Source organism: Euleptes europaea, chromosome 19, assembly GCF_029931775.1.
Source record: "Euleptes europaea isolate rEulEur1 chromosome 19, rEulEur1.hap1, whole genome shotgun sequence".
In the NCBI taxonomy this organism is placed as follows: domain Eukaryota; kingdom Metazoa; phylum Chordata; class Lepidosauria; order Squamata; family Sphaerodactylidae; genus Euleptes; species Euleptes europaea.
Genome location: NC_079330.1, coordinates 27,839,523 through 27,864,137, shown reverse-complemented (window position 1 = coordinate 27,864,137; position 24,615 = coordinate 27,839,523). Strand labels below are relative to the sequence as shown.

General features: G+C 44.1%; 1 protein-coding gene across 1 annotated transcript in view; it reads right to left on the bottom strand.

Moving 5' to 3' along the window:
- TEX14 (testis expressed 14, intercellular bridge forming factor) overlaps positions 1-24,615 on the bottom strand; it is a 53,657-nt gene that overhangs the window by 9,372 nt on the left and 19,670 nt on the right. The window contains exons 10-17 of the mRNA XM_056865018.1: positions 23,814-24,004; positions 23,220-23,367; positions 19,499-20,430; positions 16,589-16,695; positions 15,958-16,040; positions 10,737-10,961; positions 7,944-8,065; positions 2,073-2,195 (exon numbers count right to left, since the gene is read on the bottom strand). Coding sequence (XP_056720996.1) covers positions 2,073-2,195; positions 7,944-8,065; positions 10,737-10,961; positions 15,958-16,040; positions 16,589-16,695; positions 19,499-20,430; positions 23,220-23,367; positions 23,814-24,004 — 1,931 coding nt within the window. The remainder of the gene's footprint in view (positions 1-2,072; positions 2,196-7,943; positions 8,066-10,736; positions 10,962-15,957; positions 16,041-16,588; positions 16,696-19,498; positions 20,431-23,219; positions 23,368-23,813; positions 24,005-24,615) is intronic.

The window sequence follows — 24,615 nt, the reverse complement described above, 5'->3', positions numbered from 1 at the left end:
CGGTAACAATGGAAGATGGAGGAGGATGGTTAGATAAAAATGAGCATGAATCAGGCTTCACTCTGTAGGAGTTATCCACCCTTCTAGTAGTAGGAGGGACAGAGGCAGGTTTAGAAAAGATGGGGGCTTGGATATCTTGAAGGCCCTCTAATACAGGAAAAAGTACCATATCCACAGATCCAGCATGGAGTCTACTTAGGATTTTATCCTTTGGCTTGTTATCCACAGCGGTTACATCAAGGTCCAGGGCTGCAGCAATCCTTAACATTTGGTCTGCCCTAATTCTAGAATCTTCAGTAAGAGGGACATTATCCTGGTCACCAGACATATCATCTGGGGATAAATCAAGAGTGGCATCCGATGCTGTATTCATAGCCGAGGTTCCCTCCATAGGATCGTATGGATCTAAAGGAGCAACATACTGCTGGAACTCAGGTGTAAGGATTGGAGGGTCCAGGTGGGCTGGCAGTGCCCGTTGGACAGGCTGACCACAAATATCCAGGTTTCTGGTCCTGCAGAACTCGATCCAACTGGGGATGTCAGCAGGAGAGATAAGCATTTGTTGTGGCTGCTGGTAACACTGCCAGTGCAGGTTAGGCGCAGGAGAGACTGAACGGGATTCAAAACCCTCAGGGGAGGGATAAATTAAATCCTGACCAAAAATAGAATGAGCAGGTGACCCCACTGACGGGGTTTTAGGAGGAGGGGGGGTAATAGCCCATGTCACCTTAGCAGCAGAGCTTTTCTTTTTCTTATCAGATTTATCCTTATGTTTCAGCCTCTTAGGGGAGGAAGGCTCTAGCGGAGCAGAAGAGCTCTTTCTCTTTCCCACAGACGACGAGCCCGCGGTAGGGGGCCTCTGGTCTGCAGCCGTCAGGCGTGAGCTCGAGCCCGAGGGCGGAGGGACTGCAAAAGCTGGAACCGAGCCAGGGGGCGGAGCGCCGGTCGGGACCGAGGCAACTGCAGGCGTCGAGCTAGCTGAGCAGGGGAGTGTGCTTTGAACCGAGGAGCCCTCCGGTTCGACAGTTGGGGCCTGAACGACTGCCCCTGTAGCGGGCGCAGCGCTTTTTGCTGGGGCCGAGGCTGCGCTCTTCGCAGAATGGACAGACGCTGCCCCCGATAAATCAGCTGATGGTCGGGTCGGGGTGGAGCGCACAGAAGCGGTTTGCTTTGCCGTTGCCTCCAAAGACTTTTCCCATAGGGCAGCCTTAAGCCGAAACGCCCTGTCCTTCCTGGCTGCGCTGGTAAACTTCTTGCAGACGGCGCAAGTCTGCACAGAATGCCCCTCCCCCAGACAAAGAAGGCACAGCTCGTGCTCATCAGAGCAGGGCATTTTTAAGCCACAAGAGGAACACTTTTTAAACGGCGGCTTAGCTGCCATGGCGGCACTAAGAAGCGATTCAGTCTAGGCCAGATGGACTGCCTCAGACTGGGTAAGTATCTGATGAAAACTCACGAAAAGCAGGAGGTTTATTGAACACTTCTACACCACACGGCGGCGAAAAAGGAACTGAGGGAGGAGGGGGCGCCCCTCCCATTGGGTCACGTGGTGGTTTGGGCGGGAAGGAACTGCCACGCTCACCCAAGAGGGGAGGGGCACCCCCTCTGTTACTAGGAGGCTAGAAAAATCTTCCACCGACAGGCTGGCCTGCGCCTGCGCAGTCCCATATGTGGGGCTGCACTGAAGACTGACAATGAAGTTGCCTTATACCAAGTCAGACCACTGGTCTATTCCAATTGCCTGTGGCTCTCCACAGTTCCAGGCAGAAGTACTCCCCAACCCTTCTAATTGAAGATGATGGAGACTGAACCCAGAGCCTCATACATGTGAATGCTCTACCGTACAGCTATGCGAGCAAGGGCCATCACAGATGGCCAGCTGGCTTTCTTTGCTGTTTCCTGCCAAACAACCTACTCCATGGCTGTTTAACATGGTACAAGCCAACATTCTACCCACTACTCCATAACTAATTACCTATATCTGGTCACTTCAAAACCCATAAGAGTATCATGGCACACAGGGATTTGGAAAAAGTTCCATATTTTTTCGGTTGCATTTTCGTTCCTCTTACCTCTGGTTCTGAATACTCCTGAGGGGCTAAATAACAGAAAAAAACATCTGAATCAGGAGTTAAAAACTCTTCTGATGAATCAGGAGATGAAGACGGTGAACAACAGAGGTTTTCTGGCTGCACCTGCAGATATGAAAATTTCAGTATATCTACAGCTGTACTTGCCTGTATTTCCTCAAGATTTTTGACACAGATTTTCACCAACCCTTAAACCCCTGCAACAGACAAGTGGTGCAAAGCCTCTGGATTGCTGGACCAATGTAACTATTTGAAGCCTAGCTCTTGCCAGGTCAAGAGAGCAGCTCTTTCTGCTTGCTGTGATTCTGCTTCCAGCTCTAGCAGTTGGGGGGCCCTGAGATGGAGAACATACTCTCCTAGCCCCAATATGTGGTATTTGATACATTTCTGGTTTTGCTGCCCAACAAGGACTGGAAAAATGGGATGGATTGGTGGAATTGTCAACCACCTGGCATCCTGTAAATAAACAGTTGGTGTACCACATATTGTTTGAGCAGACTTATTCTGCATTTGGTAGAAACAGCCAGATAATGGAGAAGTGCGAGCTATATTATATTGATCTGCTTTACGCTTCACTCTAAAATTGGGGTGGAAAAGGAACCAAAAGCAGAGTTTTGTGCTTTGGAAAAGGAGTTATCAAGACTTGTTAAATGACCCATAGTTGCTTCTGGCAGATAACCAGCCTGCGTTCATCCCACAGGTGGAAAATTGACCCTAGAGTTTTAATTAGAGACTGTACTTGTACAATTCTAGCACTGGGCTATTCTTATATGTCTAGTAAATACTGCCGATTTGCGGTTTAAAAAAACCACACCAGTTTCTTGAACATTCCGTCAAACCTCTCATCTGTCCACAGTGCCTGAATTGGAAGCTAACAGGTCAGAGAGAAATACTGTATTAATCAATACAGGGGAGTTTATATTTCATGGACTGTGCAAGGACTCTTAACTACTGCACAGTCTTGCAGGCGTGATTCACTGGGAACTTCATCTATGCAAGAAGCCACACCAAAAATAAATATGGGATCAGTGCAAAACATTTGGGCATCTGTGTGCGAGCCCATCCATCTTAATGGGGCTTCCACAGAAGTTCCCACACTGGCGACTGTGGTTGCTGCAACCTCAGTATTGAAAACCTCCATAAAATGACCCGCTGTGTATCAGCCATGACTTTTGCTATCCTGAATGGGTAGAGCCTTCAATTCTCTGGGTTGTGTTGCTGGGGGGAAAATCCCCTTCTGCCAGACAAACATGACTTCTGCAGCAGAAAAAATCTGAAACATTACAAAATCACTGCTGACATGTTTTCCTCAAGTTGCATAATGTGCTCTAGTTTTAAATTGTTGGTTGTCAGCACACCAGGTCTAGTCTAAAGGTTGCAGCAACAGCCTGGTTGCATTCCTTCCTAAGGACTCCCTTTCTTCTATATCTAAGATGAAACAGTTTGTTTGTGTCACCATAACCCCAGAATAATGCCAGCTGACAGGAAGGCCCAATAAATAGATGGATGGCACATTCCTCGAAAGATTGACAATCGCCACAAAAGCGGCATGGCATAGCGCCATCTTGTCAAATCTTGGAAGCAAAGCAGGGTCAGTACTTGGATAGGAGACCACCAAGGAAGATTCTACAGAGAATGGTCGAGGCAAACCACCTCTGCTTCTCACTGGCTTTGAAAGCCCCTTGCTGGGGTTGCCATACGTTGGTTGTCACTTGACAGTACATACATACATATTACTATCTGGTGGCATAGTTATGCACCCATGGGCCACAGATTTATTGTGGATCTTCTGCTCTCCTTAACATGGGATTCTGGGTTTGGAATCAAATTCCCCAAGATCTGAACAGAAGCCACGGGAACTTTCTCAGATACTTGATGCTGGGAAGAAGGGATCCTGAAACCTTCACTCAGTAGATCTTCCCAGTTCAAGGAATAAACAGTCAAAACCTGCCCCATGGTTAATAAAAGGGCCTTGTAATGTTAATCTTATTTGCCAGGCATGTGTGGCCAACACACAAAGAAAACATTCCTCTTTCCTCAAGAAGATAGTTTCAGAGGGTAGCCATGTTGGTGTGCAGTAGAGCAGCTACATTCAAGTCAAGTAGCACCTTAGAGGCCAACAAGATTTTGGGGTTATAAGCTTTCAAGAGTCAAAACTCCCAGAGCTTTACCTCTGGAAAGCTTATACCCGAAAAATCTTGTTGGTCACTAAGGAGCTACTGGACTCGAACCTAGCTGCTATCCTCCCTCAAGGAAGACGTTTCTTAATGATTTCTTTTTCTCTCACATGCTGAATCTGCAGGTCAAAAGCACTGCATCCCAGGGCAGTACAAATTTATTTCTTTGCTCTTTGACTTGTCAGCTTTAACCTGTATCTAATCCTCTCTTCCTTTGAGTGCACAAAATTGAAGATTAAGGATTCCTCTCACTCCTGCTGCTTATTGTTCATTTCGTTTCTTGACACTTAATAATGCTTTGCATAACCCAATTGTCCCTATTTCACTAAGGAATAGTACCAGAAAATAGAATCTGTCCCGCGTAATCAACATGTCTATTTTGTCCTGGTTTTTGCCTTCAGGGTGTTTCTCAGTATGCATTTCTTAAATTGCAATTTTTAGGGTTCAATTCCCTCTGCAGAGTCTCTAGCAGTCCAAGGGTCAAAACAGACAAGGAGCTCGGACTGGACCCACCCAGGATTTTAAAAATGCTTACAAACTCTTTAGGTAAGGTAAAGGTCCCCTGTGCAAGCACCGGGTCATTCCTGACCCATGGGTGACGTCACAGCCCGACGTTTACTAGGCAGAATTTGTTTATGGGGTGGTTTGCCAGTGCCTTCCCCAGTCATCTTCCCTTTACCCCCAGCAAGCTGGGTACTCATTTTACCAACCTCAGAAGGGTGAAAGGCTGAGTCAACCTTGAGCCGGCTACCTGAAACCAACTTCCGTCGGGATCGAACTCAGGTTGTGAGAAGAGCTTGGACTGCAGTACTGCAGCTTACCACTCTGTGCAGAAGGTGCTTAATTTACAGTGGCCCTGACCTGGATGGCTCAGGCTAGTCAAATCTTGTCAGATCTCAGGAGCTAAGGAGGGTCAGCCCTGGTTAATACCTGCATGGAAGACTACCAAGGATGTTTAGGGTTGCTCTCCAGAGGCAGGCAATGGTAAACCATCTCTGCATCTCTTGCCTTGAAAACCCTATGGGGTCACCATAAGTCAGCTGTGACTTCACAGTACTTTCCACCACCAATCTGCACAGTGTATGCATGTGTGAATCTGGCACATGTTTACACACACCTGCTCTGTTATTAGCTCTCAAAAGGGAAAAGCACGGGCTTTCCTTTCTAAAGCTAATGGCAGTGCAAGTAGGACGGTTTTGATGGGCAAAGTTGTGTGGGGATGGAAGGGCTGAGTTTCATTGGGACCACTTGTTCCTGAAACTCATACAAAAAACGATGTTGGGAGATCTATCACTTCCGTCACATCTACTTTGACTCCATGTGTAGATACTTCTTGATTTTAGTGAGTATGCATGTAAACATACGAGTATGAACAGAAAGACACCATGTAGTGCACAGCCTGCCATTTCACACGCTGGTGAAACTCATTTTGAACCAGTGACAACAGACTGTGAGGCAATTGTGAAAGCAACAGAATCCGATCCACCTTCAATGAGGTAGTCCCAAGGCTGGATACTCATGTGGCTGTCAGGGTCAGGTACTGCACAGGGGAGACAGTGAGGCATGGGTGAGCTAAAGCACCATTGTGAAGGCAAAGGTGGCAGGATAAGCCAACATCCTAGGGACAGATCACACACAGTAGGAAGGTTGCAGGAGTTGCCATGGCGATTGGACAGCAACAAGCAGATAATTGAAATGAAACAAATAAATACAGAACTCATGGACATCTCACTGTGAGGCATCCAGGAAGGAATCACTGACAATACAAAGCTAAACTCGTACACCAAGTAGGACGTGAGGGGGCTAGGGTGCTGACACCACCCCTCCTTTTCCCTTGTCTGTAGCCAAAGGGAGAGGACTGGTGCTCACAGACAGGAAGGAGCCCGCAACTTCTTACCAGTGACCAATGCAACAAAGGATGGAACTCAAAGTATCTTTGGTGTAAATTATAATTACTTCATTGATTTTCAAAACAGGACAGGACAGGCTACTGCTGAGTCAACAAACTCAGAACAGAGTAGAATCTGCATCTGTTGCCTTATTTCTTTTAACTTTGGTGTCTGATAACATCTGCTGCTGTGTATAAAGGGTCAATGGCTGCAGCTATTGGGCTGTTGAAGGCCCAAAACAATGGTTAGATTAATGTCTAATTACAGACTGTAATTTATGGATGAATAGTTCACAACATCTCTAATGATAAAATCAAATGATGTAAATGATATTTATGAATTCACTCAGTGCTGCTTCAGACAGGTATAACATTTGGATAAGGCCAATAAACTGTCAACATTGATCTAACTGCTGTTCATCCTGGGCTATCAGTTTGTGATGAGAGGCTGTGTGTTTTTGTGCACTGTTAACCACTGCAGGCACAAAACGGGAAAGGTGGGAATCAGGAGTTGGGGAGGGGCTTGTGCCCCTCTCCGAGGTTCCTTCATGTTGGGCTTCCTCATACTTGAGGAGCTGCTATGCAATATCCTGTACAACCAGTAAGGCAAGCAGCCATTGGGTATCTCCTGGGGGGAAAACCAGACCATTTTTCAATGAGCAAGTTCAGAAGGAGGTCAATGCCAGCCATTGAAGGCCCCAAGGGTTGGGTCTTGAAATACAGATGTAGGGATCTGGGGGGAAACCCAGAAACAATGGTGGGAGTGGGTGTGTCTGGTTTTTTTCTAGGACTTAAATACTTCCAACAGAAAAAAATGGGCAATTTGGGGGAGCAGTGGGGGGGGGGAGAACTATGAATTTTTTTCTTTTGGAATGAGCAAAATGCTTCTTTAAACAAACTTTTACTGAAAAAGTTGTATGAATTTTTTTATGCAAGACAGTCTGTTGCATTAGATAATGACAGGTAGAGAACCTTTTCTCAGGTTTGCAGAAAGATCTGTCTTGTCTGTTCATGGCTCCAGTCCCCCGATTTAAGTATCCACAAATAGGGCCATATTGAGAAATACATATATTGATGATAATACTTAAGTATACTGTAGACATTTACAACACGTTTTCAAGACTTTAAATATACATAATTTTTGTGATAATTAATATGTAATAATGTATTTACGTGCCAGTGGTGTGCAATGTTTAGAATGTTGGACTAAGGATTAGAGTGTTGGGCTGGGTGACCTTAGGGTTGTTGTGAGGATAAAAACGGAGGAGAATGATGTAAGCAGCTATGGGTCCCCATTGGAGAGAAAGGTAGATTGTAAATTAAGTTAAATATTACATAAAGTGATAATACATTCTTACAGAGTTCAGCATTTTCAATGTTGTGAAGTTTAACGTTATTCAAATATGCTGGTTATCCTACCAATTGCGACTTCATGAGTTTTTTCTGGTATAAATGATTCATTTTCTTTCTGTTCACTGCAGAATTTGTTTTCAACTTAAACTCCCCCCCACACACACACACCTCAGGCCCTAACTAGCTGTGACAAGTGTCACGTCAGCTGGGAGTCAATGCACATGCAACCCCACAATGGGGTAAACAGGCAGCCCTCACAGCCCTTGTGGCTTGGAAAAAACAACACATGAGGGATGGCTGCGCTCCATGCTGTGCTCCTCAGCCAAAATGGGCTCTGGTACACTGTATTTTATCTTCTTGACCCTAAATTGATTGGTTTTGTGGGATATTTTTTTCCAAAGAAGGAAATAAACAGACATAAATTTAGCTATGTACCCTGCAAAGGTCTTCAGCGCTGACAGAAATGGCTGAATTCTTGCACAAGGTTGTGTCACACTCGGTTTGCGCCTCATTTGCTAAAAGCTGGCTGCTCTTGCCTAATAAAAAATTACAAAACGCTGAAATGAAAAAAAAAATTAGTATGCAAAGGAAAATGCCAGTTGACAGAATATGAATGAGAATAAATCAGAGAATAGCAGAAGAAGCTATACAACCTGACAGGGCCCTGTGAAGATAGTGGCAATTAAATGTCCAATCCATAAACCTACAGATATCAGTCATTCCAGGGGGGAAATCCTCAAATAAGCTGAAAAAATGCCTAATAATTCATTTATGAAGCTCTTTTGCCATCTAAACAAGTGCTGATGACATCTGCAACAACCACCACACTATAACCTCAAAGTTGTTGGCAGGACAAAACCCACAAGAGCACATCTGGACTGCTGCCTCAGTCCTTCATTTTGCTGCCCCTCTGGGGTGGCTGTCACTTTATAATTCTAATAGGCCGATTTCTTGCAGTAGAGGTAAGCAATAGTTCCACCTGCTGGAAGCTGGAGAATTAGCAATATAAGGTACTTTAATAAAGACTGGTGCTGTAAAATTAATGAGGTGGCTCGGGTTGGACTGAAGGCACAAGAAGCAGTTCTTACTGCAGAAGAAAAGCACGTCTGGCCCCGCAAGCTGCATGGCTACGAGACCACATGGAAGTTACTCTGATCTCCCTGGAAGAGCAGCAGAGTGTAGTGAAATGAATGCTGTCGTACATGCCATAACCAAAGTACTCTCTTACCAAACTTGCCCTTGCCCTACCTTGTCCGCTTTCAGAGTTTCCTTTGTTGCAGTGCCATGACTAGGTTTACTTAGGGCTCCAAACCAGAAATGTCCTAGCCCAATGCTCACGTCACCTATACTGAGGAAGATTTTCGGTTTTGCCGTACCATTGCTGTTTGAAAACAATACCTATTTGGTTTCTAATAGATGTTTTGTGACTTAGTAGGAGCTAAAATGGTATAGCGGTTAAAGTATCAGACTGGGGAGACCTGGATTCTAATCCCCACTCAGCCATATAGTTCAGGGCCTAACTATCCAAAACAGTGCTCCTGCGGTCATCCCAAACTATTAAGCAGATGCACACTGGGAATTTCTGGGTGAAATTTGATTCCTGGATGACCAGCAGCCCAAATGGTAATACTTAAGCCCCCCTCTCCCCATGTACTGCAGTCCCAATCTGAATCAGGCATCCAACTTTTCACCAGGGAATCCCCACCACACATCTGCTTGACAGTTGCCAGGGTGGGCCTGGGAGCAATGTATTGTGTAGTTAGGCCCTGATCAGTGGTCAATCTTGTGCCAGTCTCTCTCTCTCTCAACTTACCTCAAAAGCAGTGGCGGACCTACATTTTTAGGACCCTGAAGCTTGAACTGTTATGGGGGCCCCTTCGCAACCAGCAACAATAGGGCAACATCCAACAAGGTCCAAAGGGACCTGTTGGCCTTGCAAGGACCTCAAGGCCCAAATGGCGGAGAACAGGGTGGTGGAGGAGAGTCCTTGAAAATGGGCCAGTGAGCCCCTTCCCACCAGCAACAATGTCTGGGTAACTGCTGTTATCTTCTTCAATGGGGTTGTTCTATGGCAGATGTATTGGTTCATTCTCTAATAGAGTAGAAGGTCATCAGAGGGGACTCATTAGGATAAAGAGGTGAAAATCTGGTTTTTGGTGTTAAAATGCACAAGTGAGATGAGTGCAGCCTGAATGTCCCTGCAATTGGTCAAATTTCAAAGTTTTCTCAGGGGCTGGCAGGGCCTGAACCCCCCCCCCAATGCTATATGGGCTTGCTGAGCTCGCCAGAATCTATTCATAGCCTACATTTTGGCAGCTAGATCCTCAAATCTTTCGTTGGTGCATGGCTTAATAGTTCTGTAGTTCAGCCCTTAGGCTAGAGCCAATCAGAACCATAAAAAGACATCTGAATTCTCAATTCTGAGGCCATATGAAATTGGTATTAGAGCATATTCTAAGGTCAATATTAAGTACTTCAATCCATTGGGTTATGACTCTATCAATAAAATAGCCTTATTTTAATAACAAACACTTTTTAAAAACTCCATCGGTTTTGTTGAAAAATTCGCTCATTAAAAAAAAAAAGTTGCTTCAGGCCCCCTGTGGGAGTAGGGGCCCTGAAGCTTAAGCTTCATTAGTTTCATAGTAGATCTGCCACTGCTCAAAAGGTTCTTGTGAAGTCAAAATGAAGGAATAGGGAACCATGTACACCACTGGAAAAAAGATGATCAACAGGGATAAGTTATAGGATCACCTGAACAGTGGGGATAGTAATGCTATCTAAAAAAAAACCCACTGGGATCAGCTATGGTTCCTTCCAACCAGTATCTTGACTTGCACAGGAAAAATTACAGCAGATTCCCAACTCTGGGTCTGGCCACAGCAGGACAGGGCTACGGCATCTTTAAAAGATGCATAGAAAGAGGGAAATGTTGGCATCACAGCTGGTCCTGCAAAGGGAAGAAAAGCTATGCCTGCCGAATGAGCTGTATTGTGCCAGCAGATAAGCAGCTGATTTTCATGTGTATCTTTGCCTAGCCCGTGCCCCAAAAGGCTCTGGCTTTTTCTGAACAGCATGACCAGGAGACCTACTGCATGCAGTGAGGGAGGGTGGCAGCAGACACCCATTTTGTGCCTCTCTATGGTACAATCCAATAATGGCCTGTCACTGGCACTTTCTTTCAGTTGCAAAAAAATCATTTCAAGGCATCCTCCAGGTCACTCTTACCTTCAGTGCTGCAGACTGGTTTCTGATCACCAGTCTCTTTTACTGCCTGTGGCCATTCTTGTGCCCTTTGCTGGCAGGTCTTGATTCGTGCCGTGTTGCCGGAACTTTCTAAAGCACCCTTGATGTTCTCATCGTCAGCCTCAGAAGTCCATGTGCTGGGAGGGTACGGAATCAAAAGGTCCAGTTGCCCAGAAACTACTTTGCTCGCCATCTGACTTACTTCCTCTGGAAAAAGAACAAAAATAAATCAACGCAGGGAAAGGCCTTTGCAATTACTTCTTCCCTTTGCAACCAAACATCACAAGACCAGAAGGAGATGTCACAGCTTGGAGATGGAGTACACGCTTAGGCTTAGATCCAAACTGCCCATGATGATGGCAGACCCGGCTCTCTGAAGTCACCATTGATCCTGCCAGAGTGGAGGCATAAGAATCAGTCTTATTTATTTTTATTATTTACCTAGGTAAATTTGCTACCCACCTCTCTATAAAATATGCCTGTAACAGCTTTATTTTATTTTTTCCCAGATTTGTAGCCCTCCCTCCCCAGCAAGCCGGCTCAGGGCAGGTAACATCATTTAAAAACATTCAATGAAGACAGTAAAAAAACCTCCAATAAAATACATTTCCCTTTTGTATAGCCAACTGCAGCTTTGGAGGGGCTACTTAAATCATGAAAGAGGTAAGGGAGCAAGGGATAAAAAATGAGGTCCTGATCTTCAAGGCAGCTAACCAGGGCTGCTAATTAGCTTTTTAAAAACCCTGGAGAAACAGTAAGCATGGATTTCTTCAGTCATATGTGGCTCCAGCCCTTACAAGCAGCCTATCAGTCCAACAAGATGGTTAGCTTTTGGTAATTAAATTACAATTTCTTGCATTTCCTTCAGTATCTCAAAAAAGGGTCTGTAATGTTTCTGGTGATATGAGCATTAACGTAAATGCAACAGATTAACTGATTCATCTGTTCAAAAGGCAGGAGATTAGTCAACCAACATATCTTTGACCTGTAGGCAGTTCTAAACAGAAAGCTCATATAAATTAAAACCTTTATCGCTTCCTGTCTTGCAACTATTTTTAAATGGAATTTTAGAAACAATACAGAAATGAGAATAACACAAATGTTAAAAGCAACAACTATAAGTTAAAATACAGGGGAGGGGTGAATGGAGGGATGTGATAAGCAAACATAAGTCATCATACATCAAGCACATGTGATGGAAGCTTTTCAACTGGAAACCTACACATTTTTGCCAGAGGAGGAGGAGAAGCTGGTATGGATTACTGCCATGGCAGTGGAGGAAGGGGCTTCCCCTGAACATGTAGAAAACCCTACACCCCTTTAGCCCTAGCAGGGAAGAAATAAAGAGAGGTATCCATATTGTGCCTGTCTTTGTTCCCTAAAAGGTAAGCCCTGGGTCATTACTGACCCATGGGGTGACGTCAAATTACAACATTTACTAGGCAGACTGTTTACGGGGTAGTTTGCTATTACCTTTCCAAGTACCCGAGTGTTACTATATGCATTGCCTGACCCTCCAGCCCTGGTTATGGCATCCACACCAGAGACTCACTGAACTGTCAAAGCATCAATAGCCCGTCGCTCTGGGCTAGCTCTCCCCAGCTTCGTGCAAGCCAGGCTGTCCAGGACAAGAGACCGGATCACCCCTGCAGAACCCACAAGAGGGAAGCCATGATTCCTGACTGTCTCCTGAGCCAAACAGCAGCCATTACGCTGAAGTGAGAGCATCACGTTGCCCTTCTCTGCATTCCCCCCCTCCCCATATCCTGTCATATCCTGTGGGAAAACATCCTCAACTATCTACATTAAAGGATTCCCCTGCCGCCTCCCTGGAGTGTAAAGATTTACAACCTCCGGAGGTCCTGTCGAACGTGAGAAGATCCGAGTCAAACCATCCCAGGATGTGTGTAAATCATTGGGTGCCAGCTTAGTAAACAAACTGCCACCTTACCCTGAAGTCTTTTGATCCCTTTTTGTGTTGGAAGGAGCCATTTGGGGAATCTCACTTCCCCCCCCCCACCCCCAGAGAAGGGTATATTTTGCCCTACCCAAAAAAGTTCCAGTTCAGACCTTCCCCTTAACTCTGTCCTGTCTCTCTTGTGTGTTGAGTTCCATGGATCTCCACACTTCCCCCCCTCTCCGGTGACTTGGCTGGTTTCAAGGCTCCGGTGTGCATTCCTCTTCCATCTCCCTTTGTATTTGTTTTGCATAGAAGCCACGGATTTTGGACATCTTCAACTCCTAGATTGGTAAAGTATTCCCAATTAACTACTTCCTCAAGGTCTCTAGCCTACCTCCCTTTTATTCTTAGTATCTTGTATGTATGTATCTGCAACATTGAATGAATACATAAACACCTTTTTAATCTGGAAATCTTTGGTCTGTCTTTATTCTGAGAGTCACTGAAAACCACCCTCGTAAATATTGGGATGATTTCGCTATATAAATACATAGTTACCGATTGCTCAAGCTAATTTCCCCATTCAAAGAGCAATTCGGGTAACACGAGCAAGCCGGGTACTCATTTTACCAACCTTGGAAGGATGGAAGGCTGAGTCAACCCTGAGCCGGCTACTTGAAACTGACTTCTGTCAGGATCAAACTCAGGTCATGAGCAGAGCTTGGACTGCCATACTACAGCTTACCGCTCTGTGCCACAGGGTTCTTTGTTCCCTACCTGCACTTACAACAGCAGGGAGGGCCATTTACTGGGGAAATGGCAAAGGGGGCGTGAGGGCCTCCTTCCTATTGCTAACCCTTGAAAGGGACCCCCACAGCTGCTTTTTAGAGTTTGATTATATACTTGGAGTTTCAGTCACACAAATTAGAATGTCAGATTTACTTTGGCCTTTGATAAACCAATATATAAAATGGAAACACAAAAAAGGGCAAAATAATTTCCCATCCTTTACCTTGCACTGCCATCAAGTGGTAAATCTGAGCTGAGGAAAATAATTGATTAGTTTAGTCAGTGTTTCTCAAACTGGGGTCCAAGAACCCCTAGGGGTCCATGAGTATAGTCTGTGGGTTTGAATGCTAGGATAGAGGGTGACTCCTCCTTCTAGTAAAGGGGGCAGGGACAAATACACAATAATAGCCAATGGTGTTTTTAATGGAATCCTGGAAGCTCCGGTTCTGTTTGATGCTCATCTTTTTCTATTTGTAAGAGAAGCTCTGAAAGTTTTCCAACCCTTTTCCTACAGCCTTCCTACAGGGGCAGATAGAACTTGATTCAGGGGGTTTAAACGGTCTCCCTATAGAATCAGCTACCCTCTGAGACTTGACTATAAAGGTCATGTCCAGACCACAGTAACGGTTGTCTTTAAAATTGTAGCTGATATGGTTCCCACTGTAAAGTTCTGAGGACGCAAGAGGGTCCCAGGCCTCCACAGGGCATGCGGTTTCCTGTGCACACTTAGAAAAGGAGCTGACTGATGTGTGGTGGGTGCCAAAGAGGAAGAATGGAAAGGTGGAGGGGGGGTGTCTCTGAACTATTTCAAATTGAAATGGTGGTCCTCAGGTTGCTAAGTTTGAGAATGACTGAATTAGTCAATAGGGTACAATGTCTCTCAGCTTTATAAAAAATATTTTCCATGCCCCTTAGGTTGGCTGCTACCTTTTTGCTTGGCAATTCTCATCATCCCACAGGGCAGGGAAGCCCATCTTTCATTTCCTATTATAGTCAGGATACAACATGTTATACTGTGGTTGTTTTCAAACCCTAGGGATGTTGGGATTCCTCAGAAGCTATTGAGGACTTCTCAAAGAGAAGGTCAACCATAGTGGACAAGCTTCCCTCAAAGACAGCACGGCTGTGTTCTAGAGGCATAGTGCACATGGAGGTGAAAATGAGGTCTAACAATATCCTGCATGAATGGACCATGCACTTTAGAGGAGACCTTGTTAAACGTTTTCCACTCGCGACCCCTTTTCGCCCAAGAAATTTTTACGTGACCCCTGGGCATATCGGTATATAAAATAGGTATACAAAACAAACATTTACTGATAATAAATCAAATTTTTCGCGACCCCCACATTCAGTTACGAGACCCCATAAGGGGTCGCAACCCACAGTTTAATAAGCTTTGCTTTAGAGCATGCCCCAAGATCATTTGCAATGCACATGGGGGTTTGGTGGCAGAGGAGAGGGTGGTACATCTCTCAGTGCCTGCAGCTTGCCTCTTGCCCTGCCCAACCAGGCATCACTCAGTGGTGGAGAGGGGTGAGGACGTCCCCCTGCAATTCCACACGGGCCCCTGGCCTGTAATAACGCTGTCATTTGAACCAACGTTAGGCTATGCATCTAGCAGTATATATCTAATAGTATATTAGTATATATCTAACGGCCCTGACCTGGATGGCCCAGGCTAGCCTGATCTCGTCAGATCTCAGAAGCTAAGCAGGGTCAGCCCTGGTTAGTATTTGGATGGGAGACCACCAAGGAACGCCAGGGTTGCTGTGCAGAGGAAGGCACTGGCAAACCACCTCTGCTAGTCTCTTGCCATGAAAACCCCAAAAGGGGTCGCCATAAGTCGGCTGCGACTTGAAGGCACTTGACACACATATATCTAACGTGACTAATTGAGGAGCCCCGTGGCACAGTGGTAAGCTGCAGTACTGCAGTCCAAGCTCTGCTCACGACCTGAGTTCGATCCCAACGGAAGTGGGTTTCAGGTAGCCAGCTCAAGGTTGACTCAGCCTTCCATCCTTCCGAGGTCGGTAAAATGAGGCCCCAGCTTGCTGGGGGTAAAGGGAAGATGACTGGGGAAGGCACTGGCAAACCACCCCGTAAACAAAGCCTGCCTAGGGATGAAGGGATACGACATCACCCTATGGGTCAGGAATGATCCGGTGCTTGCACAGGGGACCTTTACCATTTTTAATGTGACTAAGCAAGTAAAGTCAAATATAAGGAAGATTATAATACGGGAACAAAATTAGTTATGTCCACCCAGAGAAAGCTTATTATTATTATTAATGTATTGTACATTTAAAGTCTGTAGTGCTTATGTATTATTTGTGTGTTGTGGTTTTGTTTGTAATGTATATTTAATTATAAAATTTGAAAATAAAAACACTTAAAAAACCAACAACATTAGGCTCCAAAAGGGGGTTTTCTTCTACAGTCTCAGTCAGGACTAGAGTAGGCTGGGAGGCAGGATAACACAGCTCAAATTGAATAAACCCGACACTGGATACTCACTTGCCCATTCAGACTGTGCCAGACTCCTCTCCTTGCTTCTCAAAGCTGCATCACATGTTTCAGACAGAGGTTTTTGACAGACCCTGTAAAAGGACTGGGTGTATAAAGAGGGCCAGATGGAAAGTTTGAAGAGCTTAACAATCCAGATGTCTGCCTCTCTTTATAGTATAGAATTCTCATCCATTTCCTGTGAATATTAGGCAGGTTGCAACATACTTACTAGCACAGTAATATATTTAGTGACAATAAAGAGTCAAAGCAAAATTAAGATGCAAATCTATCCCTTTGCTACATCCAAATGGACTCTCCCCAGCTAGAAGGTCACGCCTCTTCAAGGCTACCAGGAGACAAGACTAAGACAAGACAGAATAAAGTTTACAAAATAAACAGGCCTATATATATTTCTTTGACTTGCATCATTATAGGTCAGAGAACCCCATATTTCTTTGTGTGAAATTATCAGGTGTTTTAAAAATACATGGTATATGCAATCATACTTATCAATAGGTCTGGGGGCTGAGTCCTTTGAAGCTTCAGTTAAGCTCCATGATCTTCCCCCATCCAACTACATCCTGACTCTCTCCCGCTATCTCGGATGCAGCATGGCTAGGAAATAGGGGACAATACTCACCTTATTGCCTCTTTAACTCCATCCCCTGCAGAGCTCGAGTCGCTCCCTCGAAGTGGCTGTGCACTGGCCATCCTTTCCCTCCTGGTAGACACACTCGGGTACAAGAGCTGAAAAATAACTCCAGCCAATCATTATGCCAGTAAAGGTTTATGCATGTAAACTCCAGCCAGTCATGGCTCAGCACTTAGACAACAGACACAGGGCTTAACTCTCCACTGCCTCGTTCTGTAATCTATCATTTGCATTCTATAACCTTCTCACAATAACTTTTTAAAAAGCTTTTTTTGCCTTTGGGCAAAACTTTCCACGTTGGCCGGTCCACCAAGAAAGCCCAGCAAATTTGTCACAGAACTCCTGCATGTGGCAGAGGGTTCTGGGCCATGATGTGGAGCACATGTTCAGTTCATGCAGGAATATAATAAAATGCACTACCACTCCTATAATAAATCAGCCATGTTCTCAAGGATGCCATGATGCTTACCCTGCAACTGCGCTTAGCAGTGGAAGATCAGTGGTAGCGTTTTTGCAAGCAAAGCTTATCTGCCATTACTCCTTTTCCCATCAAGACATTCCTAATAGGTTTCCTAGGAATACAGTTTGAAAACCACTATCCTATAAAGGGAAGCTGACACCTGGAACATCTCTTAAGCCTGCTTCACTCTCCACTTTTTCTGATATGCGCATTTTCTCCACCCCAATACCACAGTCCTTCTGTACTGCTATAGTGGAGGAAGACCAAAATCTAGATATCCTGCTGCAACTGTGACTGGTGTTCCGTGGGACTTCCTAGCACCAGGATCCATGGGGACTATACAAGTTTTGTAACCCAAACTGGGTTGCTACCATCTTTAAGTTAAAGGCTTGCAAAGCCAAATGCAGCCCATCGCTGTGGCCTGACATGGATGGTAGGCTACTAGGGGTTCCATAAACCTTGTTTGTAGTGCCTGTCCAGAACTGATAAAACAGGAGGTTGAACCACACACCTGGCAAGCTATAATACAGGACTGGTGGTGAGCTGCATTTGGCTTTGTGGGTGCGAAGTGGCAGCTCTCCTAGTGACACCCAAAAAACAACAACTGCTACACTGATCCCAGTCCTCTGGAGTATCCTGCTTGAAAATGATGGCCAGCAGGACCCTGGGCAGGCAGCAAGAAGCTAAATGTTATTACAGGACAACACTAAGGTGAAGTGGGCAGGCCTGCCTTTCTCACAGGGACTCAACACAGATTACAAGTTATGATTTTTAAAAAATTTCAGTTAATCAGAAAATGGATTACAAAATAAAACAACATCAACTTACTGTCACGGATATAATCAGGAATATAAGGGAACAGTTGCTAGCCTTGACTAAATAGATCATGAAGGATGCTTTTGCAGGACAGAAACAGCCCTGGCCTGGTCCCTCAGCTAAACATGCCAAACATGCTATCACCATTTTGACAGTGAAGAGCGTTGTCTGCGCATGCACAGACGCTTTTTTAAACATCAGGGGGATTTAAACCTCCCATTTTTTTTATTTCAGATTTTTCCGCAGACCTAGGGAGTCCCCTAAGTTTGCATAAACAGCTGTTGGGAGTCAGTGTGCCCCCTATCTGCGGATTTAAGTAACTGCAGGCTGGGGGCACAGGTGGGAATTAGATATATAGATGATAAAAATAGCAAGAATGAAAAAACAGCATCAACGCATTTTAAGAAGATATTTGAAAATAGATAATTTTGTACGGTGTTTAAAGATAAGACAACTAGTTAGCAAAAAATGTGCAACTTATTATGTGGGACAGCTAGCTATTGTTGGAAAATGATTTTGAAAACCTATAAATATTAGAGTCTGAAATGATTTAGAGTGTTTTCTTTGAAGATATTCCTTGCCTTGTGAAACCTGCTTACATTCACGTAAGCAGGTTTTTGGGACTTCTGTAACCACTCTCCAATGATTATCTTATATAGAAATCAGTGTATCGTATTACATTCTTTTCAGTGAGTCAATGTTAACAATATAAATATGTTTTAATACAAAATGAAATAGAAGCTGGATTTTCTAACAATATTTTTGTGTACGATAACCAAAATGCAGCCAGGATCATCTTGAGGTGTACCTCTTGCCACCTGAATGATCTAATATAGGAAAGCTAAAGAGACTCATAGGACTTCTTAAGTGTATGCCTTTATCTGAATCAAGCCAATGTAGAAAAGAAAAAAGTCCCCAAATATTGAAATCATCAAATATAATTATATAATGTTTATATATTCATGTCTATACGTAAAGTAATGTACCTAGATCAGATAGTTTATTTGCGTCCCTTGGCCAGATAAAACAAGATACATGGACTAAAATGGTCTTACCGACAAAGGTTTACAGACCGAGTCTTAAGTCACTTAAAAAAAAAAAAATGAAATAAATAACATCCGAGTTACGGTACATTTGCCATTTGGACTAAGAGACTGCTCTGGCAACGAATTTTCATTGCAGCCGTACAAAATTTTGCTACCTGAGAGGTGATTGAGGGATTATCTCCTTGTAGAAGTAATGTACCTAGGTTCAAGACTTGTTTCATCAAAAAAAACTTCATTGGAAGTCTTGCAGCAAGCTACAATTGTATAATCAAATGAACACATTATTTCACAATATCACACTGTTTAATATTGTGATGTCTGAACAATATATGTGATTTCAATATTTGGGGTATTTTTTCTTTTCTACTTTGGATTGTTATCATTACCCCTCCCCCTCATATTTATATTTATCTGAATCAGACCTGACTAGAGTGATCCAGAACATCACTCCCCATCTCTGTGGCCAGCTCGTGTTCTGATGGCAGGATCCTGTCGGTTCTTCACAGTGCTCCACAACAGTATCTGCGTGTGTCATGCCATGGCTCTCTCATGGTACTGGCCTTGTTTGCTTTTTACCTGAGAGTTTGGTTCTGCTCCTCCTATGTCTCTAGGGGTTTTGGCCACGACCAATTCCAGATCGTTCCAAAAGTTGGTGTCTTGGCTCATGCTCTCGTCCTTGCGTTCGTTTTCTCTTGCTTGGAAGTGGTGAGTACCCATTGGCCTCAGCATACCCGAGACCTGCAACAGTGGAGGGATGTAGAACTTTGATGGAGGGCTGACTGCCTTCCACAGTAACGCCTTGTCTCCACTGTAGGGCCCCTGGATATTTCCCAAAGCCTCTTCAGTCCTCTTCAAGTAAGCCTCCTCAAAAGGACATGGGACGTGGCACTGCTGCCTTTGGTCCCCTGCAAGTGGCTGCTTCCTATGGGCATCCAGTGCATCTAATTCCTTCATTCTCTCAACAGCACCTGAAAATCGTTGCATTAAATTTTGACAAGTCTTTAGGTCTGAGATAAACTTGCCAGACAGCCTGTCCCAATTCAAACAGCTGGCCTCTATTTCATTGATGTACTGTGTTGCTTGGGTAACAAGGCAACACTCGGACCCATCACTAAAGTTCTCTATGCTGTTCTCTGCTTCGAGGTCCGAAGAGCTGTCTTCCTCACTAAAGCTCATCTGCCTACTGTGAACTTTGGCAGGAGGCGATGGGACATTTGTCCTGTGCTTTGGAGTGATTTGTGTTTTCCTTTGGGATTCTGGATCCAATCCAGTAGACTCCTCTTCCTCTGTGCTACCCTCACACAAATCTGGATAACGTGTGTAGATCTCATTGATTTCAAAGCTGCAGAGGCTCTCATCCATGCTGCTGGCATCATCCTGGGGTTCAGGAGCGGTGTCCCAGATCGGGCTCGGTTTAGCTCCATGAATAGTAGGCTCAAGCTTGGAGGAAGTAGCGGCCTCCATTACGGGTGAAGTAACAGCACATCTTGACACAGTAAAAGTCCTGACTGAGAGATCAGGCATTAGTTAGAAGAGAAGGGTATTTGCCAAAACAAATAAATTTCATTAATAAAATCTCTTGCATGCTATTTTTACAAGTGAATGTGGTCAGTACGTAGCTGAACATGAACGAGAAATCAGACAGTGCTCTCCAGTGTACATTTTGCATTCACATTATAAATGCAAACAGTATCAACTCTCATAGATGAGGCAAAAGCCACATTTGTAATACAAATGAGCATTCTAGCCGATGTCATTTCTGCATTTGCATTACTAAGTGGCGCTGAGCAAAAATCACATTAAGCTGCATCTTAAAGCCTGGCCTCTTTGGCTTAACAGAACAGCAAGAAGCAACAGCTGTATTTAACAATAAAGCCCGTGGGCAAACAGGGCTACGAGATCCCTATGTTGTGTACGCTCATTTTATTACCCTCCAGTCTCCAAACAGGGGGTGAAACTCATTCTTTTGTAGAATGCTTGGGATCATAGGAGCAATTCTGAAAACAGAGTTGCTTACCTGTAACTGTTGTTCTAGTGGTCTTCTGAGCTGGCACACATGGGAACTGCATGCATGTGGCTAGCTAGCATATGCGCAGTTCCCGTGGGACCGCACAGAGACCATGAAGATGAACCATTATTTACTCAGAACCCCCCCCTTCAGTAAGACTTTTGGATTGTAGCATTAGGGCATAACTACACATTTCATATATGTTTATTTAATAGATCCCTAAAAGCCATTTTCTAAAGGAAACACAGCTTTGGAAAGAGCAGTTTGGGAGATGTTCCTGGGAGTGTGAGTTAACCTTTCCCCCTACTCTGATCTAAAAAGCAGTCAAGTGGCATGAGAGGGAGCTGAACTGAGAAATGGGAAATTGGAGGGGGGGGGAAAGGAGCACTGTTGTATACACCACTGCTTCCAAAGCAGCTTTTCTTTGGTTGGAATTCTCTTACATAAGTTCGCATATAATGTTTGATTAACTATCTTTCCAGAAAGACAATTATTGACATATGCCACAACAGTCAGCAGGGAACCATTTTAATTAATAAAGGTAAATTTTAATTGACAGGGCTCAGAGTTTATGAATAGGTTTTTTAAAAAAGCCTATTTTACCTCTTGTGTTAGCTGCAATGGGGTATAGTACTAACAGTACAAAAATGACCTTTCAATTAACAAGAATTTGCTCTCATTTATTAAATTGTTGCAATATTTCATTCTTCGTTTACAGTGCAGTTCTAAGCATACTTACACCCTTTTAAATCCATTAAAGTCAAGTGGCTTAGAAGGGTGCAACTTTATTTAGGATTGCACTAATACATCAGAAAAACGCACCTGTGTTGAACTGTTGGCAATCTACAAATGTATTTCAATTTGGTTGATTAAATTACATTGACTGACTGGCTAAAAGTCAATTGACAAAGTTCTTTTTGTTAAACTAGCTGAAGCAGCTACTGACGTAAATACAAATTTCATGGCAGCATTTGTGTTAGTCCTAGAGTCTAAAAAGCCAAGGACACAACAGACTGCTTTCAAGCTTCTCTTTCTATCCATTAAAAACTCTCCTTGTCTAAGAAGATCCAACAGATGGGGCTGGTCTTCTAAACAGGTTTGAAAGAAACCTTTAAGATGTGGCTATGATGAGTGAGGACCTGCTGACATGTAGGATCATCAGCCTAAATTATTTCCATTGATCAATGGATAAAGTGGATTACTCAAGGTGTTCCTGGTCTACATGTTATACATGCATCTCTCTGCTGTTCTCTTGGGACTGAGCTGGCTCCACAGATAAGTACATCACAGTAAATTCTGCTCTAACACAGAGGAAAGTACCAGAAATGGAGCTAGCGAAAGGGAGAGAAAAGTATTCTGTGCTCCCTACACACAAAACTCCTCAAAGCTGGTTCTAATCTCTGTCCATTACCACACTAAGTTTTCTCAACACTTAATGACATGCTTTATCATGTCCTGACTGCTCCATTTTCTTTCCTTTTGGTATTGGAAATTGTTTGCAATCACTTTATTCCTGTGTCTTCGACAAACGCTTATATGACGATTTCCTCTACGTTTTAAAGACTACTTCCCCTAAGATGGGGTCAGGTTTTGGACATTATTCATTTCTCCGCCCCTCCATTGCCCATACCCAGTTTCCCTCCCATTCATCCCTCCCTCCCTTTCCTCCCACCATCCATTTTCTGCTATTTTTTCCCCTGAACTTCAATTGGACTAACAAAAGAACGTTGGTTTGGATCGCTGAATTTGCAAATGAATGTTAGAGCATTGGACTAACCACCCACCACTGGGCATGACTTATTTTTTATCTAGCCCCTTTTGTAGTCAGACTGCCAACGAGGAGGGTGGCAGGGGAGGGAGAGGTCCTTGTTTTTGTGGCGTGTGTGCTTCTTGTACTGTGTGATGAGAGATGACAAAAACATGGCATGAGCGGGTACATGCCCGCGCGGCTCCACACAGTTATGAGCAGAGTGGCTCTCTGCATTCTTGACTTGCTTTCACATTTTAAGTGGCTGCAATAACAAAAAGGGGGGAAGAGGGGGGAGCATCCTACAAGTCTGCAACATCACGATGCTCCCCCTGGTAGTTTACTTTTCAGGAAGAGTGGACAGGGTGAAATGTTCTCAGGATGAAGGCAAGAGGCAGCATGACAGAAAAATGGAATACGCTGCCAAACCTAATGGATCGACAAGGATACACTGAGGTAAGTGATTAGTGTGGTAACAGCCTCTAAGTGAACTGCTCTCCCCTTCTGTGCAGCAAGGCACGCCTGACAACATTGAAACAGACCGACTTGGGCAGTCTCCTCTCCCTGCAACTTTGGCATCTTGATTTGGACGTCTGAGGATGGATAGCAGATATTAATGTTGTGCTGTGCTTCTCTGTTGGGCGTGCTGGAACTTTCGCAGGGGTAGTTCCTCTGGGATGCAATCAAATCCTGTAATGAGAAGAATGCTGTCAAAGATGTGGCTTTTATTCTCAAATGCTTCCCCCAAACACTAAATCACGGAGACAGAAGAACACATGGAAATTAGGCAGATAAGCCCACTCTTTACTGCAAGAGACAGGGCTTGGGATACATTTGACAAGACAAGGTTTGCAACAGTTGAACAGCAATGAGAGCCCTGTATGCTCCCCTCATGAAGATCAGGTATCGTTTTAGGTGCAGAAATGTACCATGGATTTAAGAGCTGTATTTGTCTACAACATACCCTTCTTGTCTTTAAAAGCATTTCACTCATTTGAAAAAAAAATTTCATAGGAGTTTTTTTAATACTCCCCCAAATTTTTAATATTTTCATCAGAAAAATGGGGGGAAAGGCCTCGGGGGGGAAATGTTATTTACAAGACTGTCTGAAGGGGAATAGAAACATTCTGGTTCACCTTTAAGTCATTTTGTAGGATGTAGCGAATATCCTCTAGATTTATACTGCGGTCCTTCTTTCTGTACTCCAGGCCAATCTTCACAGTGTCATAATACAGTTTCGGTAGCCTAGCATCAGTTTCCAAAGACCGGCCGGAAAATACATGATCTTTAACCACTGAACCTTTGATCCCTTCCCAGGGAACAGTATCTGGAAGACACACATTCCCAAATCACATCACATTTTTATGTGGCCCAGGCTCCAAGAAAAAGAAGGAAGCAAGGAGATGATCTCACAGGCACCCTTGGACAAATGACCCTTTACTGATTTTGCAGAAATGGCCCCTTTGGGGGGGTGGATCCCTTGTGCAATGCTACAAGGTCCAGTTTCATTGGGATGGGGAAGCACAGGTCACAGAGTACCTTTGCAATATTTGCTATAGTTTCAAATATACATAACGGTTAACAGGAGAATACATTCAGATGCTTGACCTCTGATGTGCTGAAAATGGCAGAAATGGTTAAAAACTACTGAATATGTGCAAATCAAAAACAGGAGACCAACAGGCAGTACTTTGTTCAGCTTTGGTCACTTTGTGTCAGCTACATCAAGCAGATTTAAAATTGCTATGAATAAGCATGGCCGTTTTCTGTGATAAGAAAAAATACAATTACAGTGATTGCAAACACATCCCTATGAGTAAATACCACAGCTGCATCTAATTTCCTGAGAGAAACCTGTACCATCCCTCCTCCCGCCAAGCCTACACCTACGTTTCCAGCTAGAAAACTTCCAGCTCTCTGCCCACTTATGCATTTTGC